General features: G+C 43.1%; 1 protein-coding gene and 2 non-coding genes across 3 annotated transcripts; 1 reads left to right on the top strand and 2 right to left on the bottom strand.

The window, feature by feature from the left end:
- The first annotated feature begins 487 nt into the window (after window positions 1-487).
- LOC148846408 (uncharacterized) lies at window positions 488-934 on the top strand. Its single transcript, XM_088955969.1, has one exon. It carries the CDS (start codon window positions 488-490, stop codon window positions 932-934), a length of 447 nt encoding a protein of 148 aa, XP_088812095.1.
- Window positions 935-9,425: 8,491 nt separating this feature from the next.
- TRNAL-UAA (transfer RNA leucine (anticodon UAA)) lies at window positions 9,426-9,508 on the bottom strand. The gene has a single exon. It is a non-coding gene; the product is annotated as a tRNA-Leu (tRNA).
- Window positions 9,509-22,747: 13,239 nt separating this feature from the next.
- On the bottom strand, window positions 22,748-22,831 carry TRNAL-UAA (transfer RNA leucine (anticodon UAA)). The gene has a single exon. It is a non-coding gene; the product is annotated as a tRNA-Leu (tRNA).
- Between the last annotated feature and the right edge of the window lie 259 nt (window positions 22,832-23,090).

Genomic DNA, 23,090 nt, shown 5'->3' with positions numbered 1-23,090 from the left:
GGTCAAAGGCTTAGTATCAGTCTTATGGTGGTAGGTTCAGATGTGTGGTACTCTTGTCTGTGATGTATTTGCGAGGTGCTGAAAGTGACAATTGTGGGGGTTAACATTGCTGAAACCAGCGACAGTGTATGTTTCAGCAATGGTCAATCGTATGGTGGTGAGTGATTAACTTGAGGAGTGAAGTACAGTGTTGTTGGAGTGCAGTGTAGTGATTACTAGGTAAGGCAGATTGAAACAGAAAAAAAGAGTTTTTTTTTTTTTTTTTACAGCCATGGGAAATAATGAGCATAAGTCGGTTATGATCCCTCAAGACTACTTGAGTGTACAAATGACTTCAATTAAATTGAATGGAGAAAATTATGTACCATGTGCCAAATCTGTTGAAGTTTTTCTCAAAGCCAAAAAGAAAGCAAAGCATATAAGAGAAGAAAAACCCTTAGTTGATTCCTAGGAGTATGGTGATTGGGAGTAAGAAGATGCACAGATTATGACTTTGCTATGGAACAATATGGAACCTAAGATTAGTGTAAACTTCTTGTTCTTAGACACAACCAAGGAAATTTGGGATCATGCAAGGAAGCTTTATTCAGGGCAGGATAACACTACCAGAGTATATCAGTTCTATCAAAAGTATTTTAGTCAGCAACAGGGTAACCTAAGTCTTGAAGAGTATTATGCTAGTCTGAGAAATTTGATGAATGAGTTGAGTGTGTATCACCCCCTTACATCTGATGTTAAAATTCAGCAACAACAGAGAGAGCAACTTGATGTAACTAGATTTCTGGTGGGACTGAAGTTTGAATATGAACTGGTGAGGGCTCAGATACTAGGTGGGTCTGCCCTACCCTCTCTCAAGGAGGTGTTTACCCGTCTCTGGAGGATTTTTGTTGGCCCTCCAGAGAACTCTATGATATCTGATAGGACTGAAGTTTGAATATGAATCGGTGAGGGCTCAGATACTAGGTGGGTTTGCCCTACCTTCTCTCAAGGAGGTGTTTACCCGTCTCTGGAGGATTTTTGTTGGCCCTTCAGAGAACCCCTTGATATCTGATAGGACTGCCCTTGCGATGGCTAGAGGGGGTGGTCGTGGTAGTAGAGGAGTAGCTCATCAGGGCCAGCCAGGTTGTGGTGGTAGAGGTTGACACGTGTACAGTTGTGGTGGTGGGCGTGTTGGAGGTCGAGATTCCGGGGGAGCTCGTGGTAGAGTTTGTAATCATGGTCCGAATACACATTGTGGTATGGATGGGCACGCTGTTAATTTTTGCTATGATCTACATGGCTCGCCATCATCTTGGGCTAATCATGTAGTGGCAAGTGGTGATATGGAACAAGGGAGTCAACGGACCGGTTAGACTCCTTCTTCTATAGATGCCTTCGGACAAGAGATGAATAGTATTTCATGTACTGAATATGAGCGGTTGATCCATGCTACTTCTCAGTCGAGTACAGCTATACTTGCCCACTCAGGTATGTTTTGTCTGGCATCCAAACTCTCCCATTGGATCATTGACTCTAGAGCTTCCAGTCACATGATTGGGACTCCAGGTGTGTTCTCTTCACTTTCTTCATCCTCTACAACCCACACTATCACCCTTGCTAAACGTTCCACTTCTTCCATAAGTGGTATTGGTGATGTTAAAACTAGTTCATTATTTTTGTCTTCAGTTCTGTATGTACCCAAATTTCCTTTTAATTTTATGTATGTTAGTAAATTGACCAAGTCTCTTAATTGCTCTATCACCTTTTCCCTTCATCTTGTGTATTTTAGGATCTCAAGACGGGGATGAAGATTGGTGGAGGGCATGAAGCTGGTGGATTGTATTACCTTGATGGTGGTGGTGGTGGTTCTTCAACAACTCTTCAGTAATCTCTCACCCCTCTCCAATGGCATTGCAAACTTGGGCACTCGTCTCTTAAAGCACTTAAGCAACTTCTCCTAGCATTGAGTCGTCTTTTTACTTTGGATTGTGAGTCGTGTTAGTATGAGAAACATCATCGGGTTTGCTTCAGTCCTAGAGTCGATTATCGTATATCAAGTCCTTTTTCTTTGGTTCATTTAGACATTTGGGGTCCAAATAAAATAGTGTCACACAATGGATACAAGTATTTTGTTATTTTCGTTGATAATTATTCAAGGATGACATGGCTTTATCTTATGAAAGAACGAAGTGAATTATTTTCTATTTTCCCAAAGTTTCATGCTGAAATCTGCACTCAATTTGATATTCATATTAAGATCCTACATTCCAATAATGGCCGAGAATATTTTTATACACCCTTTCAACAATATTTAGAACAACATGTTTTTATTCATCAAGGGGTAGCTGAACAGAAAAATCGCCATCTCTTAGAAACCGCTCGATCCCTGTTCCACCATATGAATGTACCCAAATGTTTTTGGAGTGATGTTGTGCTTAATCTTGCTTTCTTATTAACAGAAAGCCTATGTCCATCCTTGATGGTTAGCCTCCCTTCTCTATTTTGTTTCCTACGTTATCTCATTTTCCTCTTACTCCTCGGGTTTTTGGGTGTGTGCTTTGTTCATAATCTTGCTCCTGGATCGGAAAAATTAGATGCACGATCTACGAAGTGTGTCTTTATTGGATATTCTAGGGCCTAGAAAAGGTATAAGTGTTACAATCTCCGTTCTCGATGTTATTTTGTGTCTTGACGTTACCTTCTTTTTTGAGTCGGTTCCATTCTTTTGTGGGTCAGATGTCTCTTCCCCTTCTTTCCTTTCGCTTCTAGTTCCTATTGCAGACATCATTCCTCTTATTCCAACTGAGCCTAAGTCTTTACCTCTGGTGCCACTTCCTCCTACATGGCCACCTATCCATCAAGTGTATATGCATTGACATGCACCGGCCCCTCTAGCTTCTTCACCGTCAATGGATCCAGAAGTGACTTCCGTAACACTATCACCCTCTGTTTCTGACCTTAACCTTTCCATTGCCCTGCGGAAAGGTAAACGTGGTTGTACCCTTCATCCTATCTCCAATTATGTTTTTGTTTCTCACCTATCTCCTTTCCATCGACAATTTGTTTCATTGTTATCTTCTGTTCCTATTCCTAAGAATGTCCAGGAAGCCCTTATCTCTCTAAGGTGGCATCAGGCGATGGAAGAAGAACTCTCTGCTCTAGTTCATAATCATACGTGGGATCTCATCACTCTTCCCCCGGGTAAGCATATTGTAGGCTGTAAGTGGGTATATATGGTCAAGTATTTGCCTGATGGCAATGTTGAGAGATTGAAATCTCAATTGGTTGCCAAGGGTTATTCACAGTTATATGGTATTAACTACATAGAGATCTTCTCTCCTATTGCCAAGATTGACCCTTGTTTCAGCTTGATATTAATAATGCTTTTTTGCATGGTGATCTTTTTGAAGAGGTGTATATGGAGAAACCACCTGGGTTTGTTGCTCAAGATGAGGATGGTACGGTGTGTAGGCTCAAGAAAGTTATTTATAGACTGAAACAATCCCCTCATTCTTGGTTTGGCAAATTCAATGAAGTCGTAAAGAAGTTTGGCATGAAACAGTGTGAGGTTAACCATTCAATATTCAACTATGACTCTGATGTGGGGAAGATTTTGTTAGTGGTTTATGTTTATGGTATTGTTATTATTGGCAATGACATGCTTGGGATTGACAGGTTGAAAACATTTCTACATGATCATTTTCAAACAAAAGACCTTGGCAAATTGAAACATTTCTTAGGGATAGAAGTGGCAAGGTCCAAGTATGGTATTAATTTGTGCAAGAGGAAACATGTCAATTTGAGCAGTGATACATGTGAGGAGTTTGAAGATCTAGGAAAGTACAAAAGGTTGGTGGACAAGCTAAACTATCTAACTATTACTCAGCCAGATATCTTATTTGCAGTGAGTGTGGTGAGTCAATTTATGAAGAATCTTTAGGTTCCACATTGGGGCGCGGTCCAAAGGATTGTAAGGTATATGAAGGGAGCTCCTGGTCGTGGCTTGCTATATAAGAGTGGTGGAAATATTGACATAGAGGGATATATAGATGTTGATTGGGCTGGATCTATATCTGATAGAAGGTCTACTACATGTTATTATACTTTCCTTGGGGGTAACTCGGTGACATGGAAGAGCAAGAAGTAGATCGTGGTGGCAAGAAGTAGTGTAGAAGCTGAGACATGGCACATACAACTTGTGAACTAGTGTGGCTAAGAAATCTCCTACAAGAGATGGGGTGCTTGGTTACCGCTTTGATGAAGCTATATTGTAACAACCAAGTTGTAGTTCACATCTCCTCTAACCCAGTTTTTCATGAAAGAACAAAACACATAGAGGTTGATTCTCACTTTGTGAGAGAAAAAGGTTCTTAGTGGAATGATAATTACAGCATATATTAATACAGGGAGTCAATGGGCAGATTTGTTCACCAAAGGGTTGAGTCGGGCACAAGTGGATTACATATGTAACAACCTATGACTATATGATATATACTCTCCAGCTTGAGGGGGGGTGTTAGTGTCAACTAAAATAAGTGTAGAATAGTCATTTGAGTTTTATTAATATGGTGATGTGTCTTTTAGTTAAGTGCTGATGTGTCCCAACTTAAATAGGGGCATAATTGAGATTTGATACTTATCTTAGTAAACTATATATCTTGGCTGACCTAAGAGAGAATGAGAACAATCCTCTTCTCTTGGTTCGAACATGTTTCTTCTCCTTTGTTTTCTCCTTCTCTTCTTCTCTCCCTCTCTCTCTTCTTCTCTTTTACAACAAGAACAGATCTGAAACTGAAGAATATAAATTGTGATAGAACAGTTTGCCAATTTCATGAATAGTAGAGGTAGTTTAAGATATTTACCCATGTGAAAGTAATTATTCTTGAAATTTAGGCCATTTTGGATTACATGTGAAAGTAATGAAAATATCAGGGGCCCCGCCCATCTACAAATTGTCATTGCATCTTAATATTGTTGTATCATATATTGTGGCCCTCCTGTAAAAGATGATGGCAGTATAAATCTTCTCAAATTGTTGGAACAACTTTCTCCCCTCAAAAGTGTCAATCCTTCCATTTCTCTGTGTTGTAATCTTAATGAAACAAATGTTCTCATTGAAACCCTAGACCCACTTGTAGATAATATGCTTGAGTTCCATCCATCAGTACCATGTGGAAACAATAGAGGGTATTGTAATGGCATATATGATGTATGTATCTCATTAATTCTCTATAAAATACCTTCATTTGTTTGGACAATGATATCTTGATTTCCAACATTTCCATTTCCATCACTGACTATTAGTGCCGCTATTTCATTTGCTGTGGGCATTATATATTGTCTTTCCTACCTTGATTCTATGATTTTTATAGCAAATTATGAACTTCCTCTTAAAAAAGCATATCTCTATCTCTACGAAAAACTTGCACATATGGATTAATGAGATCAAGCATACTCTGTAAACTTTGAACAATTAATGGATCAACATGTGATGCACTACCATTGCTATTGATTGCATGCATTTTATTTTGGACTTCATATTCTATATCAAGAATATACAATTGAGCAAACTTAGGTCTTCTACTAGGTTGTGGAAGTAATGATCCTATTTTGTGAAAATTTTCTCCATTAATCATGAAACAATACAAACCCCTTCCATCTAAAACACTATGATCAATTCTTCCTCCCAGTGATGTAAATGACAACATAGAATTATAGTTTCATATCTGATCCCTAAATTTGTTGTCATTAAAAAGTATCTCTAAATATCTTGGGGTATTTGGTAGCAATGGTAATTTCACTTGTCCATCTTGACAGCAAAGTGTAAACTTGGGATTTTTTTCTCAAAAACTTAATAAGTTTCTCCTCCATCCACATAAGTGCAAAACAATGTCTACATCTTACAGTTCTCTTTCCAAAATTCCATCATTTCGTGAATTTCCTTTGGGATTGACATAAAAAAATCAATTGTTCTGAAGTATAATGAAGACATGTTACTTGAAGTGAACGATTTGCAATGACACTACTCTCATATATCGAGCAATTTTCTATTTCATAGATATGTCAAGCTTTTTCTTAACTATAATCATCTTAAGCTTTCTAACCCTTTGAGAGAGCTTATAGCAAATAACTTTTCCATATGCCATTGTTCTGGTTTCCTATAGGCATTAAGAATATAGATTCCTATGAGTTAACGAGACAATGCAATTATGATAATAATTATGATACTGTTATGGTTTCAAGTAGGTATTAAGTATATAGATTCCTATGAGCTAACAAGGCAATCCAATTAGGACAATAATAATGACATTGTTATGGTTTTCTGTAGGCATAAAGCTAATGAGCTAATCCAATAAGAATAATAGAAAAAGAAAATTTAATTACAATTTAAATACTGTATTTATTTAAAAAACTTATATATATATGTAAGAGATATAAAATATGGCTAATTAATGTTGATAAATAATATGGGTAATTAATACTACTAATTAATAAAATATTGTAATTATTAAAAATATTGTAATATTGTAATTTTTGAAAATAATTTAATTATTAAATACTACAATTAATAAAATACTCCTAATTAATCAATATTGTATTTTTAAAATATTATAATTACTATGAAAAGTACTATAATTATTAAAAAATACTATATTTATCAAAATACAATATTTATTAATTAAATAAAATACTAAAATTAATATTGTTAATTAATAAATACTATATTTTGTAAAATACTGTTAATCAATAAAAATTAAGACAAAAACAAGTATTAAAAATACTATATATATTAAGAAAACAAGTATTAAAAATACTATATATGTAATTATTAAAAATATTAAGAATATGGTATTTATTAAAAATACTATAACTATTAAAATATAGTATTTTAATAATTATTGTTAATCAATTAATAATACTATAATTATTAAAAATATTGTAATTATCTAAATAAGGTATTTATTAAAAATACGGTTAAGACTGTTGGTGCTGTAATTGTTAAAAATACTGTATATTAATAAAATACTATTTTAAAAATTCACTGATTAATTAATAATACTGTAATTATTAAAAATACTCTATTTTAATAAATAATGTTAATTAATTAATAATACTATAATTATGAAAATATTGTAATTATTAAAAATATTGTAATACTGTTAATTAATAAATTACAAACAGTAAATTAGAATGGGGGTATAGATAATCCATGATTTGCATCCATTCAATATGTCTCTACCAAGATTCTTCTTTAGATAAGCCTACATCGTTTTTCACTCTTTCTAGCAATCTACCAACTATAGTCGAGTTCTTATTTGGCTAACAAATAACAACATGCATAAGCGAAAGCAATCTAAAGATTAAAGGGAGAAAGGAATAAATTTGGGGGCTGTTTGGTATGGTGCATTGTGTTGTCTTTGTGTTTTTTTGTTGATCAATACAAAATTGTGAGGAATACGTGGTCGCATCATATATGAGTGTCATTTCAATTAGAAAATGCATGTATAAGAAACATCAAATTTGATGTTTTAAGTAGAAGCAACAATTTGTATTGATCAACTTCAACATCTACAAAACATTTCATTTAGAAAAATCTCTCTCACACAAATTTGTATTGATCAACCCGAATGCAACAGCAATGAAATGCTTTTGTACCAAACACCTCTTAGTGAAAGATAGCCAAATATAATTGGGTGTGGTCCTCTCATTTTATTTTACTTTTATACTAGGGAAAATCAATGATGCTAAAAAGATATGATACCAGAAAGACTTTGACCAATCAAAACACACCTTGTGAATTTTGATTGAAACTGAGTTGATTGGTTACCACTTATATGATAGAGGTTGATTGGTTATAAGTCTTTCCGGCATCATAGTTGAACTCTTTATACTAATGAAAGTAAGGCTCAGTTTAGAAAGAGTACAAATACATAAAAAATATTTGGTTTTACACTCTACAAATTTTATATTTGTATTCCTTCCAAACTGAGCCTAAATTACACAATTATTGAAAAGCACTTTGTTGGTAAAAAACATAAAAAGACAACTTTACCCATTAAGTGACGCCTCCCAACACTAATAAGGGTGCAAATTGGGTCGGGTCGGGTTGGAAAATTTTTCCAATGTACCCAACCCCTAACCCAATTAATAAAGTTGAAACTTTTTGAATGGGGCAGCCAGACTTGTAGCTCTCTTTATGACTATATTATACATGCCTAGCTACTTAGCTAGTTTTCTATTTACCAAAAAGATATATTTCATATTCACATTATATAAGGAAATTGGGATAATTCATTTTTTTTCGATTAATCAAATTCTGAAAACTGAAACTGAAATTGAATTTTCCAAAAACCAAATGAACTGAAACTAAAAAACTGAAATCGAAATTCTCAATTCAGTTTTTGGGTTTCAACTGAATAATACTTACCCCTAAAAACAATGATGATAAAGCTTTCTCTTTAACCATATGCCTCCATCATAGAATCTTTGGACAGGAATTCCTCTCCCTGTAGTCTCACTCTCTACTTTTATTGCCAAAAACAAGGATGAAACAACTAACTTGCACTTAATGGAAGAAACAGAGTAATTAGTACTCGATACGTATGAAAATCCAGTCAAATATCCAAAAAGCTATTATTTTTAAAATAATACAAAATATAAGGTTTTGCATTCTACATATTTGTATTTATACTTCTTGTAAATTCAGTCTAAGGTTCAGTTTGGAAAGAGTATAAATACAAATATATACAGTGCAAATACAAACAAAATAATACAAAATATAAGGTTTTACACTCTACGTATTTACATTTGTACTCCTTCCAAACTGAACCTTAGGCTCAGTTTGGAAGGAGTGCAAATACAATTTATAGAGTGCAAAACCTTATATTTTGTATGCATTTTCACTGTGTATATTTATATTTGTATTCTTTCTAAACTGAGCCATAAATACAAATATATATATATATTTGTATTTATGGCTCAGTTTAGAAAGAATACAAATATAAATATACACAGTGAAAATGCATACAAAATAATACAAAATATAAGGTTTTGCACTCTACTATTTATATTTGTACTCCTTCCAAATGGAGCCCAATGGACAAAATTACTAAAGTTCAATTTGGAAGGAATAGAAATACAAATACATACAAAATACAAGATTTTGCGCTCTACTATTTATATTTGTACTCCTTCCAAATGGAGCCCAATCAATGAACAAAATTACAGTTGCAAACTTGCAATCACAAAAATTCAATGGTCGCAGTAGCATCTTTTTGTTGTAAACCACAGCTTTATTCTTTGTGCCAGGCAGCGGTTAATGGGTGGTAGGGGAAGCTGATGGATGTTCATGTAGTTTGAAAAAGAAAAAAAGGAATTTAACACTTATGAATTCTCCTTAATTATCAAAATATATAAATTAAATACTTATAAATTTTTTTCTTAAATGCTGGCTATGGGGTTCGAACCCATGCGTACTTATGTACAGAAGATCTTAAGTCTTCCCCCTTAACCACTCGGGCAAACCAGCTTCAATTATTATAATAAATTAATGGTTTTTATTACTAAGAAAATCAATGCATCCATTTATATATGATTTTACATCGGTTTCATTGCATAGCTGACGTGTTACACGTGATTGGTTGTCGCATGTCTACTAAAGGGAGTCCACGTGTTAAGGTATTAGATAGTGCCTTTGAGAGTGATGGGATAGGATTTGAAGGTGGTTAGTGGATTAGTAAAAGGGATTATAGCCGATAGACCGGTTCATGGGCCGGGTGGCCCAACGGGCCGACCTGGCCTCCAGACGGGTTTGAATACGCAAATGAGCCTGCGGGCTTGACCTCGGGCCAAAAAGCCCGACCCGCAATAAATTCGAGTCGTGCTCGAGATTTGTCAAAATAGCCAGGCCTGGCCCGACCTATAGACTAAACCCAAAAACCCTAAATCCTAAGTAACCCTTCTCATTTATCTCTGTCCACATTTCCTGTTAGCCGAACTACCCAGTGCCGAACCTGTCTTCTCTTCACATCCTCCTCACACTCTGAAGCAGTCGTAGAACCAGCGAATATTCACCGGTAGACTTGCGGTGAGTCTTCTCTCTCTCTCTCTCTCCTCTTCTCACTTCTTCTCTTTCAAATCTTAGACACCAACGAGGCGGCAAACACAAGCACCGGCAGCGGCGGCGATGAGTCCTCTCTCTCTCTCTCATAAGCTAATTAACTCTTCTTTCCACTATCAAAATCGCATCTCACCGCAAATTGAGCACCAGTCGGTGAATCCTCTCTCTCTCTCTCTCACACACACACACAGACGCAAACTCAACACCGGCGAACACAGTCAACGGCGGTGAGTTCTTTCTTCTATTAGGTCAGGCTTCGGGCTTTTTATTAGGGTCGGGCTGGGGCCCATGTTATAGGCCGGTTGGTCGGGCCGGGCTCGGGCTCGGGCCTAACAAAATCATGTTTATGAAGAGTAAAAGCCCGGCCCGAGCCCGGCCCATGAACAAGTGTAATAGTCGATAAGGGCAACTTTTGGGCCCTAATATCAATGAGAACAATATTTTTAAAATAATTATTAAAGTAGGTTAACATTTAAAAAAAATATATCAAATAGGGGCAAAAAGACTATTCATCTCCTTCTTCCTTTAAACCATCGAACAAATCTCCTCCAATCCTGATTTTTAAGCTTTAATGGTGTCCAAAACTGCTTCAGGTACCTCTAACAGGCTTCTGAGAGGCCAAAATACTTACATCCCTACTACGCCTCTCACGTCATCGATTCGTACACTATGAACAAGGTTCACAGAGGAAGCTATGAAATATGGCGTAATTTCATCATTGATGGAGCTTCTTTGAGGGAAAATCAGTTGGGTTGAGCAAAGAGCCACCAATCAACTTGCTTACCAGAAGGGTTGGAAGCTTGAAGATGGAGAATCAAAAAGCAGAGGAATGGGCTAGCCAGATTCAGTACTGGTTTCTCTAGAAAATCAAGCAGAGGAATGTGCTCCTAATGGATTACAAAGAAAACAAATCGAAATTCAAGAACAACAAAAGGGTAGAGGTATCTGAAGAAGAAGGGAGAGAGAGATGGAGGTGGGGAGATTTGTTCGGTGGTTTAAGGGAGAAGAAGATGAACAGTGTTTTTGCCCCTCTTTGATATTTTAAATAAAAGTTAACCCATTATATAAATTATATTAAAAAGGTTAATTTTTATTGATGTTTGGGTCCAAAAGTTTCCCTTATCAGCTATAATCCCTTAGTAAAATCACTTGGAGTTGGTCCATGGTGATCAAGTTCTGAGTGTTTTCGGCGTTTCTTGCCATGTCAGCTGAAGTTTAGGTGTTACTGCTTGAGTTTCTTAGAGTGAGTTAAGGGAAGTCTTAGCGACATTTCCCACAAAACGCGCTAATTGATGCTGTCTAGAATGGACTAAGGGAAGCGTTGTCAATTCGATTCCAAGCCAAGGAGCAAGTAGTCCAAGGCCTAGGTTGGCCAAGGACTGGTAGGTCCGTCCTGCGAGGAGCAAAGAAGAGACAACGTCAGAGGCCTTGGGTGAGTACCCGAGGTAGAGACTTTGACGCTCAAGTTAGTTTAGGTGCAGTGCAAGGTGGACGAGGCCTGAGGTGGGAACACTCAAATGAGGATACAAGGGAAACTGGAGAGCTCTCAAAGTTCTTAGGTTTAGATTCCAGATGTTTACCTTGAGGGAGTTGCCCTCTATTTATACTTGAGGCCGCCAGGAGGTAGGTGGGCTCGGATGGTGAGGATGTTGTCCTTTCTTGAGGAATGCATCCATCCAAGCTCGTCGTGTGCAGTTGAGTCCTCGTTAGGTCCATTCTGAGCGCTATCGCCTACCACGTGCACATGTCCTGTTGGTCAGGGTGGGGTCCATTCTGAGCGCTGACCTCTGCTCTGCCCCCCACTCTTGAGGCCGTGGTCGGGTCGAAGCTAAGGACCTTGACTTCAACCAAAGAGAGTTCACTACCTTTGTTGGTAGGCATCGCTGGGTTTTCTTGACGAGGGTTTCGGCTTCGCCTAAGGAAAATACCTCATCTTCGGTGGGGAGCGCAAAGAATCTTCCTTTATCAAGGGCCTCAGTCTCGGCTTGTTGGAGATGAACTTGGAGTTGCCTATGGTGGCATCGACTTGATCTTTGCTCCTTTCCCAGAGGGGCACCGTGGAGGTTCTAGTTCCTTGGAGGCCTCGACACCCATGTCGGGCTTGGGCGAGAGTAGCTCTTGCCCCCTATCCTGTTGTTTACCAGCACCGAGGTGAGTCTTCGTGAGGCGTCAGCCTTGGTTGGGGACACCGAGGGTGTCGCGGAGGGTTAGGAGCCTATGAGTCCGTGACAGTCATATACCGGATGGATCTCGCTGCTGATGAACCATACCTGTGAGGGTAACGAGTTCCGGTGATGGGCGTGGACTGTATGTCCCATGGGTTCTCGTGTAGGCAAGTCAAAACTGTGCCCATGATGGGTCCTGGGGTGGGGACGTTCCCGAGATGGGTTGTGGTGTCACGCCGGTAGGAGGTACGGAGCCAGGCAAGTCAGGTTGCATGTTCTCCGGTTCGGAGATACTGGGTGAACCGGTCGACATGGCGAGGTGACCAGTCAGCTCACCTAGCATCATTTCTTCTTCCCAAGGGGTGCGACGTGTATCGATCACTGGATAGGACTACGAGGGTGGTCGTTGTATAGCCGTTGGATTGGAGGCGATTTGGACTGTCCATTTCCCTTTAACTAGGGGGCCTTAGTTGCGTTTTCCCCACCATTACCCTTGCCTTAGTTATTTTTGGTCCAAGGCTCTACCTCCGAAGTGGTTACCACAGATACATTCATGAATCTCTCGAAGGACGTACTCGCCCTCCTCTTGGTGGAGGCATAAGAGATAAGGCAAGGTAAAAGATCTTCGATATAGCTTCCCTTCAAACAAAGTGTAGTGGGCGGCCTACCGTCAGATTCATCTAGCCTTGTTCCTATCGTCGGGCAGCTGCTCAATCAAGAGGAAGACAATGATGGGATCCATCCAGGACGACTCGGCCTGCACTGGGAGTATTTGGACTTCTTCAATGGTGGGACAAGCTAACCTCTCTACACAAACAATGCGGTAGAGGGTTGCGCCAAAGGTGCTTGCCAATTTTGATAGGGCCTTTGCTCTCATGTTCTTAGATCGCAGAAGCTGTTGTAGGGAGAGGTGCTAGAAGTGGCGGGCGAGTTGACTTGATTCACCTGGCCTCGTACTCACCGTTGACTTTATTCACTACCAGTTGAGAGTCACTGAAGACCTCAGTGTGTTGGAAGCCGAGGTCTTTCGTGAGCTGCAATCCAACAAGGAGGGCTTCATACTCAACTTAATTGTTGGAGGCCGAGAAGTTGAACCTCAACGCATACTCTACTTCGGTGTTATCCATGGTGAGGAGTATGAGGCCGACTCCACTTCCCTTAGAGTAGGATGATCCATCAACATATAGCTTCCAGGTGGGTCAAGCTCCTCGGCTGGCTAACGACTTTCTTCTTGTTCTTCTTCAGGGAATCAACAGAAGGATCGGCTGAAGGTGTATTTTGTCACAAAATTGGCCAAGGCATATGCTTTGATTGTGGGCCTTGGCTAGTACTATAGGTCGAACTCAGATAGCTCAATGGCCCACTTGATATGGTGTTCCGAGGCTTATGGCTTGGCGAGGATGACTTTAAGAGGTTGGTTCATCTGGACTGTGATGGTGTGGGCTTGGAAATACGACCTGAGCTTTATGGTGGAGACCATGAGGGCGAATGCTAGTTTTTCTACCTCGGGGTACCGTGTCTAGGCGTCGTAGAGGACCTTGCTAATGTTGTAAACCGGTGTCTGCACTCCATCTTCTCTAATCGGTATCGAGTTGATGGCCTCATCCCTAACAGAGAGATATAGGTACAACACGTCTTCTGGGAGTGGCCGAGTGAGGAGAGGCAGCGAGGCGATGTAAGACTTGAGTTCTTCTAAGGCGTGCTGGCAGTCTTCCATCCATTAAAAGTCCTTCAATTTCTTGATGGCCTGGAAAAAAGGTAAGCAGCGGTCAGCCGACTTCGACATGAAGTGGCTAAGGGCAGCCACTTGGCTGGTGAGTCTCTAAGTTTCCTTGACCAACCGAGGTGGTGCCATGTCCAAGATAGCTCGAATCTTCTCTAGGTTGGCCCCTATACCTCGTTGTGTGACGACGAAGCCCAAGAATTTGCCAGATGTAACATCGAAGGCACACTTGCTGGGGTTGAGCTTCATGTTGTATCTCCGCAAGGTGTCAAAGCTTTCGGCTAGGTCCGAGGTATGTTGGTCGGCTCTCATGCTCTTCAAAACCATGTCATCTACATAGACTTCAACATTTCTTCCCCTTTCGTGCTTGAAAACTTTGTTGGCGAGGCGCTGGTAGGTGGCCCCAACATTCTTGAGGTCGAAGGGCATGACCTTGTAGCAGTATGTGTTGTGCTTGGTGATGAACAAGGTCTTCTCTTTGTCTTCAGGGTGCATTTTGATCTGGTTGTATACAGAAAAGGCATCCATGAAGCTACGTAGCTCATACCCTACGATGACATCAATGATGTGGTCAATCCTCGGCAAGGGAAAATTGTCTTTGGGACAGGCTCGGTTAAGGTCTGTGAAATCAATATAGACCCACCACTTCCCATTAGCTTTCTTCACCATAACCACATTGGACAACCTGTTAGGGTTCTCTCAGAGTAGTTTGACAACTTCCTTTCCTATGGCCTACCATAACTCTGGTGCAAAGTTCCACGTTTTTTGCCAAATAGGCCTAGAGCTCGGATCCACGCTCAGCCTGTGAGTAATGACTGAAGGATCAATTCCAAGCATGTCAGCGGTAGACCAAGCAAAAACGTCGGCATTAGTTCTGAGGAAACTTACCAATTTGAATAAGCTTTCTGGGAGAAGGTTGGACCCGATACAGACTATTCTTTTGGGCTCGGCCTCGTCTAAAGATATCGAGACGAGGTCTCATCTAAGGGCTCAGTTTGGAGGGAATACAAATACAAATATGTATGATACAAATACATACAAAATACAAGATTTTAAGCTCTACTATCATGTTTGTACTCCTTCCAAATGGAACCTGATGAAGGAAGATTTGGCCCGACCTCATAGTTACGCAACACATGGCAAAGGCAACAGCTCGGCACAAAAGCATGCCTAAGGCGCAAGCACCAAGGCGAGAAACCAGCGGACCGAACTCCCCTACCAGTAGTCCGAACTCCCTACTAGGAGCCCGAACTCGCCCTTCGGCCCCAAGCCAGACAGTAACCCGAACTGGCCTGCATGTAGCAGTTCGGGACACACCTCGCCGAACTGGCCCGCCTGCAGTTCGAGACACACCTCATCGAACTAGCCTGCCCTATGGCAGTTCGGGACACACCTCGCCAAACTGGCCTACCCTATGGCAGTTCGGGACACACCTCGCCGAACTGGACTGCCCTACAGATACATGTCATACCTTCGAACTCAAGACTTCGCCTCGCTCACCACTCCACCACATCACCCTCAGGATGCCAAAACCAAACAAACCGTACCACGCCTGACACCGAGGAAGTCCGTACCCAAGGGCGGCACACTTGACTGACTTGGGATCTTACGCTTGACAATCGCACCCCAAACGGCCACCTACCACCGCCTCCTGACACCGCCATCTCCAGTTACAGAGACGGCTCTGACAAAGAGCAGTGGTGGTTCTGTCTCGGCAGAAAGGACGACACCAAAACTGACAAAAGCAAGGGTAATCATACCCGACCTGACAGGGGCTTCTGAGTGAGTGTGCGAAGTGGTTATAAAAGGCCCCCTACCCCCAACAGCAAGGTATGTGAACTTTGCGCCATCTAGTCTTTAATTTGCCTTTGAGAGAATACTAACTTGAGCTTTTGAGTTATCTCACTGGGTTCCCCCCGTAGTTCCCTCATCTTCTCCATTTCAGGCTCCCCGTCGCTCCAGTCAGAGGGGAAATCGTTGACAGCTAAGACCGGCCGGATTGTGCTCCATCAATTGGCGCCGACTGTGGGAACGCTTCTAAAAGCCTCCCTCTAAATCTCTCTTACCTACCCTTCTTTCAAAAACTCCAACACCCATGGCCTCCTCCAACAGTGTCGGACGTGGAACAGAAACGGCCACCACCGGAGAGAAACTCCATGTTCCCGTGGTGTGCATTGGGCAGTTCACTATCCCTCTTTCAGTGGATGGGATCCCCAGTTTGAATGTGCCACAAGCAGTGGCGCCCCTGAACCCTCCTTCGTTGAACATCCCTCTTCCACTCCCTATTGAAACGAACTTCGCTGAACCAACTGCTGTCCCACTAGCAACCCGCCAAAACCAGCTGGACGATCTAATGCAATGCATGCGGGCAATGCAAGCCCAAATGCAACAATTCCAGCAGCACCAACTCCAGCAACACCAGGTACTGCACCACCTCTCCCAGCACTATTACCAGCAGCAGTTCCCTCAGCTACACCTAAACCAATCACTGCTCACCCCCGGCACCCTATTTTGAAGCCGGTTAAGGCCTCCCCTCAAGGTGGACGGCCTCACCGAGGAGAAGCTTCCCAACCTCAGAACCCCCCTAATAGCCAGGCCTCATCCCTAGGCTGAAAGCAAAGAAAAATCAACCCCGCCTCGCAGCTCGCGGATGGGTCAGGAACCTCGCCCACAAAGTCACCTCGGTGCTCCAAGCCCGAGTTCCCACTCACGGAGAACCGGTTCAGCGCCCTAGTAGCAGGCCAGCATTCTGGGTCCATCGAGCTCAGCAACACGGAGGCCAACAGCGCCAGCACCATGCCCGCTCAAAGAAGGCGTCGACGAAGTCACCGAACTACTACCCGTTTCCTGCCCGAGCTCAGAGACAAGGAAGAGACGAGCTCGGACGAGGTAAAAACCATCCCAATTCTCTAAGTTCCTTCCCCCCTTTCATCGGAACTTCTGGCAGTCCCCTTGCCCAGAGACTTCAAACTTCCATCTCTGGACAAGTATGATGGGTCCTTTGACCCCAACGACCACGTCGAAGCATTCCAGTCACAAATGCACCTCGCTAGGGCCAGCGAGTCATGCATGTGCGTGGCCTTCACCACCACCTTCAGGGGGTGGTCTGCACCTGGTACCGGAACCTAGCTTTCGGGACAATAAGAAGTTGGGCCCAGTTCGTGCAGATCTTCACTGCACACTTTGTTACCAGCAAGCGGTGCCCCAAAACCGAGGAAAGTATCTTTGGGGTAATCCAAAGAGAAGGAGAACCCATCCGGAGCTACATCAAGCGGTTCAATGAAGCATACTTGCAGATCCCATGGTTAGACCACGTGGTACAGCTCGCAGCGGCCAAAAGAGGGGTAACGCACAAAGAATTCAAATGGCGCATGGTGGCCAGCCAGCCAGCAACCGTGGCCGACTTCCTCAAGCTGGCGGACAAGTTCATGAGAATAGAGGAAGAGATCAACCAAAGAACCAAAGGCAGGGTTGAAAAAAAAAGAGAAGGCGAGCCCTCCAACCCAGGCAACAAAAGAAGCCAGACCCGAGAGGCGAAGCCAAGCCAGCCGACCCGAGCTCCCTTAGCAGTTTGGACGGATTACATGCCGTTGAACACAAGACGGACTGAGATCTTGATGATGATCAAGGACGCCCCCTACATAAAGTGGCCACCTTGCCTAAAGAGCAACCCAAACGAAAGGAACAAAAATCTATATTGTAGTTTTCATAAGGATCATGGTCATAGTACCGAGCAATGTAATAATCTCCGGGATGAGATAGAGGGACTCATTCGTCGCAGGTACTTGAGAAATTTTGTACATAATGACAATAGTAATAAAGCAGGTCGGCAAGGGGAACACGGAAAGGATGCCCTCGAGTCGAGCAGCAAACCGGCTGAAGCCTTGCAGCGACCTCCCCCAAAAGAGAGGCCAGTTCGGGGAACCATCCACGTAATAGTGGGCAGTTCGGTGGTAGCAGGTTGCACTTCGGCAACAGCATGAACATCAGTTTGCGAGGCAGCCCGAGAGGAGCAGACCCTCCAAAGAGGCCGAAGACAGAAGAACCGTTCTTTTTTCATAAAAGACGATGCACGAGGTGTTCACTATCCCCACGACAACGTGCTCGTCATAGAACTAAGGATCAACGACTTTGAACTCCAGCATGTACTTGTGGACTCAGGCAGTTCGGCGGACATCCTCTTCAAATCGGCGTTTGACCAATTACAGTTGTAGAAAAGCGAGTTGAAGCCCGCGCACACTCCTATAGTGGGCTTCAACGGAGAGGAAGTCAGGCCCCTGGGGAAGATAACAGTACCTGTGGAAGTCGGCACATGGCCGTGCGCGGTAAGACTCGACCACGATTTCCTGGTGGTCGCCACCCCTCCCCATACAACGCCATAATAGGGCGGCCAATTACACACATTCTGCACGCAGTGGTCTCCACCTATTATCTAGCAATGAAGTTTCCCACGGACTTCGGTGTGGGGGTAGCGCGGGGCGACCAACTTGAGTCCCGCGAATGCTATGTTGCCGCCCTAAAGGGAAAAACCAAGGCAGCCGACAACCTCGAACTGGAGCAGCCTGCGGAGCAGGGCGAGGAACGAGCTTCGCCCATTGAGGAAACAGTCGCAGTCCCGACCTCGACTACAGATCCGGCACGAACGCTACAGATCGGTGCTTCCGTTAAGGAGCCTCTACGAACCAAACTGGTGAGTTTCTTACTTCAAAATTTAGATATTTTTGCATGGTCTACAGCGGATATGTCCGGCATTGACTCTGGCCTTATAACACACAAATTTAACACTGACCTTGTAGTCAGACTCATTAGACTGAAGAAACGCAACTTAGCCCCGGAGCGTTGGAGGGTAGTCGACGAAGAAGTCGAAAAGCTCCTCGCAGCGGACTTCATAAGGGAAGTTCATTACCCGAGCTGGGTAGCCAACCCAGTGATGGTGAAAAAAGCTAACGGCAAGTGGCGCATGTGCGTCGACTACACCGACCTGAACTGAGCTTGCCCAAAAGACTACTTCCCCTTGCCCCGAATTGACCACCTAGAGGACGCGACCTCGGGACATGAGCTACTAAGCTTCTTGGATGCATACTCAGGCTACAACCAAATCAAGATGGACCAGTACGACGAAGAAAAAAACAACTTCATAACTAAGTTTGGCCTGTACTATTACAAGGTCATGCCCTTCGGACTAAAGAATGCTGGGGCGACATTCCAAAGACTTGTAAATAAGCTTTTTCGGCCCTTAATTGACATGAAAGTAGAATGTTATGTAGACGACATGGTCGTCAAAACACAGTTCACGCAGGAATTAATAAAAGACTTAGATTTTGTCTTCCAAATTCTGCGTCAATATAGAATGAGGCTAAACCCAAACAAGTGTGTCTTCGGTGTCACCTCGGGTAAGTTTCTAGGGTACATTGTCAACCAACGCGGCATTGAGGCCAACCCGGACAAAATAAAGGCCATCCTTTATATGAGACCACCCCGGAAGGTAAAAGAGGTTCAGAGGCTAAACGGCCACATAGCCGCTCTAAGCCGCTTCATGTCCAAATCGGCAAACCGCTGCCTGCCTTTCTTTAAGGCAATCAAAGGCAAAGGGTTTGAATGTACTTGAGATTGCCAGCTCGCGTTCGATGAGCTAAAAACCTACCTCGCCACTGTGCCAACCTTAGCCAAACCCGAGGAGGGCGAGGTCTTAGAACTGTACCTCTCGGCGAGTGACGAGGTGGTCAGTTTGGTACTAATAAAGGAAGTAGATCGGGTCCAGCGGCCCGTCTATTACGTTAGTAAAATTCTACAGGGAGCAAAGACGAGATACCCGTAGATAGAAAAAATAGCATATGCACTGGTGATTTCAGCTCGAAAACTCCGCCTGTACTTCCAAGCTCACATCGTCGTCGTCTTAACCAACAAACCCCTAAGACAAGTCTTGCTGAAGCCCGAGGTCTCCGGTCAGCTGACGAAGTGGGCCATCGAACTCAGTGAGTACGATCTCCAGTACAAACCACGGACCGAAATTAAGGCTCAAGCCTTAGCAGATTTTATAGTCGAGTGCACCGAAGTGGTTCCAAATAGAGTTTGGATGAAGCTAGCCAATGGTAACACCGAAGTGGTTTATGACCTCGACGAGAAGGGGGTGGAAAGGCAGTCGCAGCCCTGTAGTGAGCTGCTCTCGAAAAATCATGATCTCATCAGGACCGTGTTCCCAATGAAAGCTACCCGAAGGAATGAAATAGGTGTACCCCCCAGGCAGATTGTAAGAGATAAGTAGAGATTGGAGCCCCTCGGGCGTCATGGTCGAAGGACCAAACCTGTCTAGCATCTGACATCGATGAGAGGTAGACGCCAAATTGCTCGAAGCGGCTCGGCCTATGGGTTCGAGGTCATCCTCAAGTTTCACCTCAGGATCACTAAGGCAATCGGGGGATACGACTCGGTTCGTAGAACCTACATCAGTCCTACTCGAAGAATCGTCTAAACTATCAAAGCTAGACATCGAGGAGAAAAGGTGGATTCAGGAAGGTACTCACCGGAAGAAAGTTTTGAAGGCTCCGGAAACTAGAACAAGCCAAAAAACCTTGAAGGCGAAGTAACAAGCCTAGACGCGAACTGAAAGGCCTGGACGCGAGCTCAAGAAGCAAACCGCAGAAGTGACAAATCGACAGGGGTCCCCTACTATTTATAGCTACAGTAACCAAGAACCAACAGTACAGATCAAAGCCAATCCGATGGCCCGCATTCGCGCTGGCCACACGTCCCCTGATATCGAGATGTGATTGGCGCATGTCTCTCCGAAATGAACGAAACGTCAGCGCACGTCTTTTTGAAACCGATGACGCGTCGGCGCATGTCTTTCTAAAACTGACAATGCGCCGCACGTCTCTCTACAACTGACAACTGCCAGTGCACGTCTCCTCAAAACGGCAGTGACACGCTTTTTTCAAAATTAAAAGACCCACTGTCATGTTCCAACGGCGCGATTTTTTTGAAATTTAAAATAAACGCGCGTTGCCACGTCCGTCAACATTTATGAGCAGGTAGACACGTCTCCCGCCTTTTCGGACGCTCCGAAAAATCGAAGAACCCTGGGAAAGCACCTCGCACAATCAAGATTCGAAGAACGGGACAAATCCACCTACCACCTCGCAAACTCCCCGCGCTAGGGCAAGACCCTTGGCACGAGGAGTGGGGGGCAATCGATGAAGGAAGATTTGGCCTGACCTCATAGTTACGCAACACGTGGCAAAGGCAACAGCTCAGCACAAAAGCATGCCTAAGGCGCAAGCACCAAGGGGAGAAACCAGCAGACTGAACTCCCCTGCCTGCAATCCGAACTCCCTACTAAGAGCCCGAACTCTCCCTTCGGCCCCAAGCCAGACAGTAACCCGAGCTGGCCTGCATGTAGCAGTTCGGGGCACACCTCGCCGAACTGGCCCGCTTGCAGTTCGGGACACGCCTCATCGAACTGGCCTGCCCTATGGCAGTTCGGGACACACCTCGCCGAACTGGCCTGTCCTATGGCAGTTCGGGACACACCTCGCCGAACTGGCCTGCCCTACAGATACAGGTCATACCTCCGAACTCAAGACTTCGCCTCGCTCACCACTCCACCACATCACTCTCAGGATGCCAAAACCAAACAAACCGTACCACGCCTAACACCGAGGAATTTCGTACCCAAGGGCGGCGCACCTGACTGACTTGGGATCTGACGCTTGACGGCCGCACCCAAAACGGCCACCTGCCATCGCCTCCTGACACCGCCATCTCCAGTTACAGAGACAACTCTGACAAAGAGCAATGGCGGTTCTATCCCAGCAGAAAGGATGACACCCGAACTGACAGAAGCAAGGGTAATCATATCTGATCTGATAGGGGCTTCGGAGTGAGTGCGCGAAGTGGTTATAAAAGCCCCCCTACCCCCAACAACAACGTATGTGAACTTTGCGCCATCTGGTCTTTACTTTGCCTTTGAGAGAATACTAACTTGAGCTTCGGAGTTATCTCACCGAGTTCCCCCTGAAGTTCCCTCATCTTCTCCGTTTCAGGCTCCCCCTCGCCCCAGCCAGAGGCGAAATCGTTGACAGCTAAGACCGGCCGGATTGCGCTCCATCAGAACCCAACAAACAAAATTATAGTTGCAAACTTGCAATCACAAAAATTCAATAGTCGTAGTAGCATCTTTTTGTTGTAAACCACAACTTTATTCTTTGTACCAGACAGCGGTGCATGGGTGGTAGGGGAAGCTGATGGTTGTTTATAAGGGTGTCAATGCACCAGTTTGGATTGGACCCCGTCCAATCCAAAATTAATTTGGACGGACTAGACAGATCAACAAGACATATTGGATTGGACTAGTCTGGTCCAAAATATTTATTAGATTGGGTTGGACCTGATGCATCTGTAACAAATTTATATTGGATTGGGTTGGATTAAGCTAATATGTGGTTCATTGATATAAGATAAAAATATGTGTCAATGGACTGGATTTGGGTTGAAACCAATATAAATCAAAATGAATTTGAACAACGGTCCAGACATTGAATTGGACTAGTCCAAATTGGTCCAAAACATTCTTTGGATTGGATTGGACCTGGTCCATTTATAATGGACTCATATTGGACTGGATCGGATTGGACCAAATCCAGTCCAATTGACACCCCTAGTTGTTCATATAGTTTGAAAAAGAAAAAAGGAATTTAACACTTATAAATTCTCCTTAGTTATCAAAAAATATAAATGATATACTTTTAATTATTTTTCTAATGCTGGCTATGGGGTTCGAACCCATGCGTACTTTATGTACAGAAGATCTTAAGTCTTCCCCCTTAACCACTCAGGCAAACCAGCTTCACTTATTATAATAAGTTAATGGTTTTTATTACTAGGAAAATCAATGCATCCATTTATATATGGTTTTACATCGGTTTCATTGCATAGCTGACGTGGTACACGTGATTGGTTGTCGCATGTCTATTAAAGGGAGTCCATGTGTTAAGGTATTAGATAGTGCCTTTGAGAGTGATGGGATAGGATTTGAAGGTGATTAGTGGATTAGTAAAATCACTTGGAGTTGGTCCATGGTGACCAAGTTTTGAGTGTTTCCGGT

Source organism: Nelumbo lutea, chromosome 7, assembly GCF_056320005.1.
Source record: "Nelumbo lutea isolate HS-2025 chromosome 7, American lotus-T2T, whole genome shotgun sequence".
NCBI lineage: Eukaryota > Viridiplantae > Streptophyta > Magnoliopsida > Proteales > Nelumbonaceae > Nelumbo > Nelumbo lutea.
Note: the sequence above shows the minus strand (reverse complement) of the source record. Positions and strands in the feature narration are given on the sequence as shown.